Raw genomic sequence first — 10,262 nt, 5'->3', positions numbered from 1 at the left:
AGCAAGGTGTTTATCCCTGTGCTCCAGGCTACACCAACTGTGCACTGAGCTGTGCTCCCAGCCTGCTCCTCATGCACCACAGGAATGGGGATTGAGCTGAGCCAGTGGCACCAGCACAGCTGGGGACAGGGAGCTGGTTTAAATCAGAAAACAAGCAGTTTTCCCCTCTGTGCTCCTCCTCTCAGCAGCACACACCCTCTGGATCAGAGCAGAGCATGACAGGGAGGGTAACTTCTTCCTGAGAAATCAGATATGAGGGAGAAATTGTTCCCTGTGAGGGAGCAGGTTGCCCAGAGAAGCTGTGGCTGCCCCTGGATCCCTGGAAGTGTCCAAGGCCAGGTTGGACGGGGCTTGGAGCAACCTGGGCTGGTGGAAGGTGTCCCTGCCCATGGCAGGGGGGGAACACAATGAGCTTTAAGATCCCTTCCAACCCAAACTGTTCTGGCATTCCATGATTCTATGATTCCATGACTCTATGACCTGCACCACTTCCAAACAAATCCACACTATGAGCCTGGAAAAGCAGCCACGAGCCTCATGCTCCTGGAGAGGGGGCCTGTGCAGTGATGGGACACAGCTCTGCTCTGGCTGCAGGGTGAGGTGAAGGCTCCAGCTCCCTTCTCAGGCAGAGTGTTGCTGAGGGTGCTCACACCTCACCAAACTCCTTGTGGGATCAAGGATATACTTACCTGGAGCTCATTGCCAGGTGGGGCTTGGGCCTGTGTTCAGGACAAGGAACCCGATTTTTAACTGTGTGACTGTGCCCACCTCAGTTTTCTGCCTCAGCCTCTCCCCTCTCACAGGGAGGGAAGCTCTGCCCTCCTGCCTCTACTGGGGCTGAGAAACCAAAATCCCTGGAAGCCATTTCTATGGGAAATTCCACCTGCAGAATGATCCTGGTGGCCCCCACATTCCAGAGTCTCAGCCACGTGTTTAGCTGCTCGTGGGGCTTCATCTGTCAGCTCTGGACTCATCTGAAGTCACTACATGATCAGAAACATATTTCCTCCCTTCTCTTGAGTTGGATTTCTACCAGTTTAGTTTTCCCATGGGGGTTTAGTCAGTGCTGGGGGGGAAAGGCAGGATGAGGTTCAACCTCTGCACTTGGAGCAGCCTTTCCCCAGGGGCGTCAGGGAACTGTCTCACCTTTGCGGGAGAACCTGAGGGGGAAGCACTTTGGGGGGGAACAAACTGTTCCCTTTGGACAAGGGAGTGGCTGGAAGGGCTCCCCCAAGGTCTTCCAGAAGTCAGACAGGTGAGAGACACCCAGCTGCTCAGCCAGGAGCAGGTGTGAGGCTGAGGAAAGGGCTCAGACTGGCTCACAGGCAGTGCCAGAGGAAGGTGTGGCAGATGGAGATGTCCTTCACCAGCAGTTCTATGCCAGCCCCACCTGCCTTGGCTTTCCTACCAATCCTTTGCAAAGGAAGTGATTAAGGGTTAAACAAGAGCTTGTTCTCATGGAAGAGATTCAGTGTTTCACACTTCACTGGTGCCTGGATCAGATAAGACAGGCTGTGGTTGGTTACTCTGATGCCCAGACCTGGGAATGACATCCAAAGAGCCTGTGGCTTTCCTTGTCCCCCAGCCAGGAGATCCTGAAGATGTGGGATGCACTGACCACAGGCACCTCCCAGCCTTTGGCAGAAGGTGTGGATTTTGGAGCTGACATCCACTGTGGATCTACTTTTTTCTTGTTCCATCCAACTCAAGGCAACCAAAGTCAACAACCTTCAGACCCAAGGAATTGGACCCAGAGACACAATTTGGCAACTTTAAACACAGAAGTCACATCAAGGCCTCCATTTCCTTGGCTAAAACTACCCATGGACACGTGTCAGATCCTGCCACAGTCTGTGGAAGCCAAACCACAGGGAGTTCCCCAGTCTTGGCCCAAGGGACTGGAGAACCTCTGGGTGGTGGAGGGCACTGAGAAGCTCCCACTCCATTGAACTGTGGGATTCTAAGCTTGGTTTTCCAGCACAAGCTCAAGGAGATATTTCCCAGGGACAAGACCTTCTGCAGAATCTCTGCCTCTCTGCCTTTAGTTCTGGCTTTAGTCCCGTGCAGGAGTGACAGATCTCTGGGAGGGGTGGAATCCTGGGACAGAGGCTCAGCTGCTGCAGAGCCCCCAGTGCTGTCTGGAGGGTCTGTGCTGCTGGAGCACATCCAACTCCACAGGCACAGCGGGACCTGCCCGTGCAGCTCAGGCCAGAGGTGCCCAAAGCAAAGGCACAGGGAGCAGCTGCTGGCCCAGGGTGAGGCAGGACCCTGCACCCCTTCAGTGTCCCCTTCAGTGTCCCCTCCCCTCCTGCTGCACCTTGGGCCTTATTGCACAGAACCATAGATCCATAGAACACTTTGGGATGGGAAGGACCTTAAAACCCATCTCATTCCACCCCCTGCCATGGGCAGGGACACCTCCCACCAGCCCAGGTTGCTCCAAGCCCCATCCAACCTGGCCTTGGACACTTCCAGGGATTTCAGGGGCAGCCACAGCTTCTCTGGGCAACCTGTGCCAGGGCCTGCCCACCCTCACAGGGAAGAATTTACCTCTAACATCTAATCTAAACCTTTCTCTTTCAGTTTGAAGCCATTTCTCCCTGTTCTGTCAGTGCAGTTCTGATGAACAGTCCCTCTGTGGCTTCCCTGGAGCCCCTTCAGACACTGGAAGGTGCTCTGAGGTCTCCACACAACCTTCTCTTCTCCAGGCTGAACGCCCCAGCTCTCTCAGCCTGTGATTCCATAAGGCCCAGCTCTTCCACAGAGTGATCCACACCAAAACAGCTCGAAATGATAAAATTCCGGGCAGAAAATCTCCTCCCAAAGCAGATACCTGCCCTGGACAGCTGCTTCTCTCCATGGAGGCATCTAAGGGCTGGTCCTGAAAAGCCATCACCCAAATACCTCTCACTCAAACCAGCCTTGTGTTTTATGTCAACACATCTTCTCCCAGGCAGAACCCACCAGTTCAACAAATAGGGGAAGGGAATGAAGCCCCATCCCAAAGAATATTGATTGCCTGATGAGGACAGAGCTGTCCCAGGGTGCAGAAGGGATGTTTGCTGCCTGTGGGCCATCTAGGAAGGGCTTTTTTCAAGGACTCCTGAAAAAATTCCAGAGTCACATGCAGGGAACAAGAGGTCCACTTTCAAAGCATTGTCAAGCATAAAAAGGACTGTTTGATCAAAAAGCTGCAACTTAGGAAAGGTGCCCTGTCACTTATACCTAGAACTGGCTTTGGAAGTTGCCTGATTTCCTGCATTTTCCTCTTCAATGAAGTTTTATTATTCTGTTCTTTCCTGTTGGGTGTGAGAATTTATAATACATGCCTCATTCAACCTACTTCAGCTAATCTCTGTCAGTGGATTCAGCAGCCTCGAGAACAAGCACAGTCCTCTCTTAGCCCTTTTCACCCTAATTAAGATGCTCTTCAGCATCTCCTTTCTCTTCTTCCCTCGGGTGGTACCTAATTAGGGCTTCTAATTAAAGCTGCACCCGAGGGGCTGGGCTTTGCACAGATGTTGGGATCAGTCCAGGCAACACCACGGAGCTCCTGCCAGGCTCAGGTTGTCCCTCAGCACTTGGTGGGACTGAGGGGCTTTGTAGAACATCCCTGGCAGAGCTCAGCTGAGGTTCTGGGATCAGGGCCCTGGGGGAGTTTTCTGCATGTCTGGCCCGTGGCATTTTTAAGCTGGTTTTCCAGACACGTCGACTCCTGTGGAACTCACCAGTGAGTCCAAAGGTTCCTCACGGGAATTTGGGGAACCTGCCTTGGAAGATTTTCCATCATTCATCCCCATGTCAAATCTTTCACTATTAGTTGATCTTAGGGCCCCAAAAAAGCAACAACCCACCCACAATGATCAGTTCCAATTTTCTCTCCCCCTGTTTGGATGTCTTTTTTCAAGCCCACATGCTGTAGAAAGGCTGAAGAGTATTTTTTGTGGTCCTACCTCCAGCAAATATGATGCTTCTCACACCCCAAACAGGGATGTTCATTCTCTGGGACCAAGGGCTGACCAAAGTCAGAGTTCCTTTGTGCCTTAAGAAAGATAAATAATAGGTTGAACCCAAGGCTTGCTCAACAGACACTCCAGATAGTGGGGAAATCTTTCCTGGGAAGTGCATGAATGTCCAACAACCCCTCAGCTTCCTCATTCACACCACCTGAGATCAGTCCAAGCAGGACATCATGGGAATTACCCAAAACAGGCAAAATTCTCAGGCCTGTCCTGGAGCTGGGCTGAGCAGAAGAGGAGAGGATTGCACCTCAGGTGTTACATACAGGACATTTGCAGTGTTTCATTGTTTCCTGTAATTCAAGGTCCTTCTGATCATGGACCTTTGTCATTAAATCCATAGACACAGTGACTTACTGTCACAGGAACCTCTGAAGGAATGTGCTTTTCACACCCAGCCCCAGGGTGGAGGCTGGGCCAGGGGAGATGCAGCTCAGCCAGGAAGGGCAGTGGGGAAGGAGGGGGCTGCAGGGCTGGCCAGGAAGCCCTGGAAACCAACAGAGAAATTATGGAATCATGGAATATCCAGAGCTGGAAGGGACACACAGAGATCATCCATCCAACCCCTGGCCCTGCACAGACACCCCAACAATCCCACCCTGGCCCTCAGAGCGTTGTCCAAACCCTCCTGGAGCTCTGGCAGCCTTGGGGCTGTGCCCACTGCCCTGGGGAGCCTGGGCAGTGCCCAACCAGCCTCTGGGGGAAGAACCTTTGCCTGAGATCCAACCTGAGCCTGCCCTGACACAGCTCCAGCCCTTCCCTGGGTGCTGTCCCTGCTCCCCCAGAGCAGAGATCGGAGCTGCCCCTGGGGAGGAGCTGCAGCCCCCTCTGAGCTCTGCCCTCAGCCTGCTCTGCTCCAGCTGCACACACCAAGTGCCCTCAGCTGCTCCTCAGGGCCCCTCCAGACCCTTCAGCATCTTCATAACCCTCCTTTAACTGATGGCTTTTTAACTGCACTTACTCAAAAAATAACAACATCAAACCCAACCAGCCCCTGTCAGCTCTGGGGGGCACAGGAGGGGACGTGGGTGCTCTGTCCCTGTGTGACACCCACGGTCACAGAGCTGGGAAGAGCATGGGAGGCAAAGGGCTCAACCTTGGGAAAACACTTCCAGGATCCCTTGGCACGAAGATCCAAGCTGGTCTGAGCACCCACAACCCCAAGTGCAACAACCTGGGGATAACTTTGTCTCAGTACCCCCATAGACATCTAGAGAGGAGGAAGGTGTTTAAGTTAAAGAATGTTTAATCTGATGGATTCACTTTGAGCTGAAATTTGCTCAGGACCATTCCCAACCTCTCCATTCCCACCCAGCTCTGCTGTGCCACTCCCTTTTCCCAGTGCTTTGGGCCATCTGGATTTCTCTCCCTTCGCCCACCACCCCCCAGCCACCAAATAAGGAAGAAAAAATCATATTGACTTTTGTCATTATTTATTACAAATTATAATTTGAAAATTACTGTCTAAAAAAAAATCAATAGATTTAAATAAATATACAGATTTCAGGATGCTACATATGGCAAGTGTGCAGTAAGTCACTTAAGGATGAGACATTATCCACACAAGGAGAGATACATAGTATTCAACAGCAGTAGTTTTATTTTAAATTACTCAGCTCACATTAAACCATGTGCAAAGTTTCCTCTGGAACAAATCTTTTCAGGATTTATTTTTTTTTTTTTAGAACGACTCCAACCTTCAGAAAGTCAAATATAAAAAAGATTCTCTGCAGCTTTGGGGACCAAATGATTCATTTGCTGTTTCGTTTATGATACAATCAGTTGGTCTCATTTTTTCCCCCTCCAGGGCTTAGAGCAAAATCAAGGAATTATTTTTGCTGTCCAACGGGACTACACTTGCAACAGCCACAGATTTTGGTCCACCACCAACTTCCAGCAGCCTTTAGAAATGCTCCTGTGTAATACTGGATTGGGCAGCAAGAGGGACCCAACCGTGGTTCCAGAGGAGCAGTGATTCCCCTGCACTGCCCAGAGCTGCAGCCTCTGTTTCCAATGGAATTAATCTGCCCAGGCAAAGAAAAGTGCATTTGTGATACAGCTCCAGAGCCTTGAGACTGTGTTTGCCTGCAGGATTGGTTTCTAGGTCCTGGGCTCAGGGTTTTTCCCAAATTCCCCTCTCCCTCCTGTGTTGCTCCATGGCTCTGGCATGGCTTTCAATCCCAGCCTTTCTCTGTGCACACAGGGCTGTGCTCCCCTACGGAATCACAGGAAGGTTTGGGTTGGAAGGGACCTTAAAGTTCATCTGGTTCCAACCCCCTCTTCTTCCCAGTCCTCCCTTCCACATCCATCCTGTCTGGCTGCCCTTTGCATTCCCGATCCAGGTTCCAATTCCCACAGTGACCTGCTATCCATGCACTGTATTTATTACACAGAGCCCACCTCAGAGCCCTGATCTAAGCAAAGCAGCAAGCAAGCCTTTGGATCTCCCCATCCCACACACACCTCTCTGCCTCCAGCCCCTCCTTCCAGGCACAGCTGGAACAAAGCTGGGATGTCAGGCTGGGAGCTGGGAGTGCCCTGCCCCACTGAGGGAGCGTCCAGGGAGATGAGATGGACTCCCAGCCCTGAGCTGACCCAGAGCAGCAGCTCGGGCCGGGCAGGGCTCCCTCCTCTGGCTCTGCTGGGGCTCCTGCAGACACAGCTCCCCCTCAGCTCCCCACCCCGGGCCTGCTGGCAGGGTCACGCTTGGATTTGGTGCTGGCTCTGGTGTGAGCCACCCTCCACCTCAACTACAGCCCCTCAAGGACCTCAGGGAAAACTCCCTTCAGTGAATTTCTCAGCCAGGGAGTGCCACTGACCACTCAGTTGGCTTCCAGGCTTCTGCATTATCCATATTTTTAATACAAACTGGGAGCTGGTTCAGCCTGGGAGTCTCATTCACAGGCACTGACTGTGACAAGAGAAAATAGTGCAAAGTTGGGCTCAGGTTGGAGGCAGCTCATCCCCGAGCACCAGGACCAGCCAAAGCAGCTCTGAGTGGGGCCGAGCTGGGCCCTGCTCACCCCCAGCTCCAAGGCAGAGCAGAGCAGGCTGGAGACACGGGCTCAGTGCTGGCACATCCAGAACTGCACAGAACCACCCGGGCTGGGATTCCACCCTCTGCCCGCCACTCCAGAGCAGAGTTAAGCTCGTACTCTTCCAGCAAGACCCTTGCCTGATCCAAAAAGGCACAGTTCAGCTCCACAACACATCTAGGACTGTATAGAGAGAGAGTTTTCCCTTTACAACAGTCTCTGGAGTACAGGCAGTGCTGGGTCAGCGACAGGACACTTCCACTCCTTCCCTTCCACTCACGGCCTTTCCTTCAGCTCTAACTACCGACAGCGGAGCTGGTGGCACCCACAGGACTCCAAACTCTTCTGGTGAACTTGGTGTGCACCTGTTTCTTATCTCTTCTTCTTCCAGATGTTTTTCCTCCAAGGCAGAACCGCTGGCTGTGCGTCCCTCCGGGAGCGCTGCGGGTGTTTCCCGGAGCACAGGCTGGAGGCAGCAAGGTCCCTGGGAACAGAAGAGACACCATCTTCACTCTCCAGTCCATTTGCCCACTGCTCAGAAACAGCCCATACTATGACATGTATCTACCTTTCTCCAGGATTTACTGTGGGGCAGAAGATGGGGGAAGGCAGAGGGGGAATTTCCAGCCACAGCTTTATTAAACCACAGAGGAATTCCAACAAGCCCAACATCCCCTTTCCATCAGTGGCAGAGGATTCAAGGAGTCCTGCAGCAGGGCATGACCCAAGCAATGCTTCCCTACATCTGCCTTTCAGACACTGTTCCCATTGTATCTGATTTAACTGCCAACAATTAACTGATTTGCCAACTCCCTTTAGCTCATTTACACTCCTGGAGTCTCTGGTTTCTTCCAGCAGAGATTCCACAACTCACTGATGTGAGCTGAGAAAAGCTCTTTTCTTCAGTCCAAAGTTACTGCCCAATAAATTGTATTCCTCCCTGATGCCATCCCCCCCCCTTCTGGTACATCACCCACCTGCCTGTCCCATATCAGAACTTCCTATTCCAATCAAGAATTACATTTTATGTAATAATCCTCTGGATCTGGTAGGTCACAAGCAACCCTGGCTCCCTCAGCTCTGAGCCCTCCATTCTACAGAGAGCAGAAATAGTCATCTCCTCATTTAAAGGAGACAAGAGGAGGAAGTCCTGTCAAATCCAAGTGGAAGCTGCAGTCTGGGGTCACAGCTGCTGACTTTCAAGTGCTTATGAGGGATGTTCAGGGTGGGTTTAAGTGCCACCTCACCTGAGAGCCCTCAGTAGGCCATGATGGGGAGGCTTCATGTCACCACTCTGTGGGGACCTCGTTGATGCTCCAGAACTCACTGGGAGCTTCAGACTCTGGAGGTACCTAATGAGCAAGAGGAGATTCATGAACCACCCACATCCAGACTGGCTGTGCTGAGCCCCAGTGACAGACAGCTGAATGCATGATCTTGAAGGGTTAATTGCAGCTATTTGAGAGCTATTCAGGGCTTACTTTTCCTGCTATTCCCTTCTGTCAGACCTCACTCTATTCACATTTAATGATTGGGGATTTTAACTATTGCCTTGCTATGGAATTAATGACAGATCTTTACAATGCCTTTGCTCCCACCTCCCCACAGTGTACACACCCCTCTGTGCTGCTGCTGAAGGGAGAGAACTGAGACCCCACGTGCTGTGTAAACAGAGCTGATCACAGAGGAGATTTGGCTTCTGAGTCCCAGCTCACAGCAGTCCTGCTCTGCTCCTCTGGTGTCCCAAAGCTCCACACCCTCTGCTTGCCCCTGTTCCCAACTCTGCCTTCCCACTCTGCCAGCTCTGCCTCCCCCCCAGCACACCCAGCACCCTGGCAGCAGGAGGGATGGAGGTAACATTGCTTTATATCAGCTAGGAAAGAGACTTTTGTACAACCAAAACACCCGGGTGGCACTGCCAGGGCCTCTTGGGAGGGCAGTGAGAGCCACTAGAAAAGTTCCAGCCGTTCGCAGCGTCCCCAGGGAGCTGGAGATGCTCCAGCTCCTGAGTGCTGTCTGTCTGCTTGCCCCCTCCCCAAACAGCCCCCAGGGACACCCTGGGGACCCCCTGACTTACCCAGGCTTCCCCTGGCAGAAGGTGGCACAGATGTTGTCCCTGGAGTGCGAGCACTGGCACCTGCCCGGTGACCTCCTGCGCCGCCTGGGCGGGCTCCCCAGCCCGTAGGGAGCCGTGTGCCTGGGAAAAACAAAGGGATTCAGCCGTGCCACCAACTTTTTTATTAGCCTACAGGTTTACAGCACGGTCTTGGGAGGCAGCCAAGCCTGTGCCAGGATAATAAAAGACTCATCTGTAGACAGAAGGTGAAAAGGTCACTGATAGGTCTAAGCCTTTAAACTGCAGCTCCTCTCCCACCTCCTGTTTTCCCCACCCTACCCCTCCCAGGGAGATTGCCACGATGTGCCGGCTTGGAAGTGCAGTTCCCTCTCCCTGCAGCAGCCCAGGTGCCCGTGCAAGGGTTACCGCATGGGCTGGGCAGTTCAGCTGCGTGCCAGAGCACAGGAGGAGCAGGGCTGGCCCGGGCCGGCAGCCCCAGCCCGGCAGAGATGTCAGTGCCTTCCTTCCCCCGCGGGTTTAACACACGGGATATCGTACAAGGATATCTCGGGGCCAGGGGAGGTTCTGTGATCACAGTGTGCTCCCAGAGCTGTTAGCACATTCCCAGCTCCATCTCTGATGGCAATCTCCTCTCCCAGAGGGTTCAGGATTGGCAGTGACTGCAACTCTTCTCCGAGCAAGCAGCGAGTTGTAGTTTCATGTCAGCAAGCACGATTATAACCACACCTGAGCACATGTGTTATGCTCCAGTGTGATGGCCATTGGTCTGAAACTGCTGGGAAAGCTGCTTTAACATTCCTGAGGGCAGGACTTGGCAGCCACGGGCCCTTAGTGCCAGCCCACCACTGTCTCATTAACAATACTGGCAGGCAGCAGCCAGGGCTGCAGTTTGTGAGCGGGGAGAGCAACTTTCTGACTTGAAGCTACAAAATCTTGGTGTTAATTCGGGCTTGCAGAGGTACAAACCTCAGAGCCGCGAGGCAGCAGCGCCCTGTGCTTTCACCCCGATCCCTGGGGGTGAGACTGAACCTCCCGAGCAGAAGCACAGCCTGTCCCTTTCTAGGCTGAGCTCGCAATGTCCCCCGAGCAGGTGCTCCCGGAGCCTCCCAGCAGTGGGACCCTTCCCCCATC

At 52.9% G+C, this 10,262-nt stretch overlaps 1 protein-coding gene across 1 annotated transcript; it reads right to left on the bottom strand.

Annotated features, from left to right (window-relative positions):
- Nucleotides 1-6,666: 6,666 nt before the first annotated feature.
- EDN2 (endothelin 2) lies at nucleotides 6,667-9,541 on the bottom strand. Its single transcript, XM_029964597.1, has 4 exons — nucleotides 9,537-9,541; nucleotides 9,132-9,251; nucleotides 8,302-8,406; nucleotides 6,667-7,538 (listed from the first exon to the last, which is right to left on the bottom strand). Exons 1-4 carry the CDS (start codon nucleotides 9,539-9,541, stop codon nucleotides 7,427-7,429), a joined length of 342 nt encoding a protein of 113 aa, XP_029820457.1. The 3' UTR covers nucleotides 6,667-7,426.
- Between the last annotated feature and the right edge of the window lie 721 nt (nucleotides 9,542-10,262).

Source organism: Manacus vitellinus, unplaced genomic scaffold (genome assembly GCF_001715985.3).
Source record: "Manacus vitellinus isolate BGI_N305 unplaced genomic scaffold, ASM171598v3 scaffold_75_pilon, whole genome shotgun sequence".
Taxonomy (NCBI): Eukaryota; Metazoa; Chordata; class Aves; order Passeriformes; family Pipridae; genus Manacus; species Manacus vitellinus.
The sequence above is the reverse complement of the archived record's forward strand: the minus strand, read 5'-3'. Positions and strand labels throughout refer to the sequence as shown.

Excerpts from the sequence above, each read along its gene's own strand:
- EDN2 (XM_029964597.1), bottom strand. Across the intron at positions 8,407-9,131 it reads TTCTGCCAGGGGAAGCCTGG|GTACCTCCAGAGTCTGAAGC; the intron begins GTAAGTCAGGGG and ends CTTGCTCATTAG. Across the intron at positions 7,539-8,301 it reads GGCCTACTGAGGGCTCTCAG|GGACCTTGCTGCCTCCAGCC; the intron begins GTGAGGTGGCAC and ends TTCTGTTCCCAG.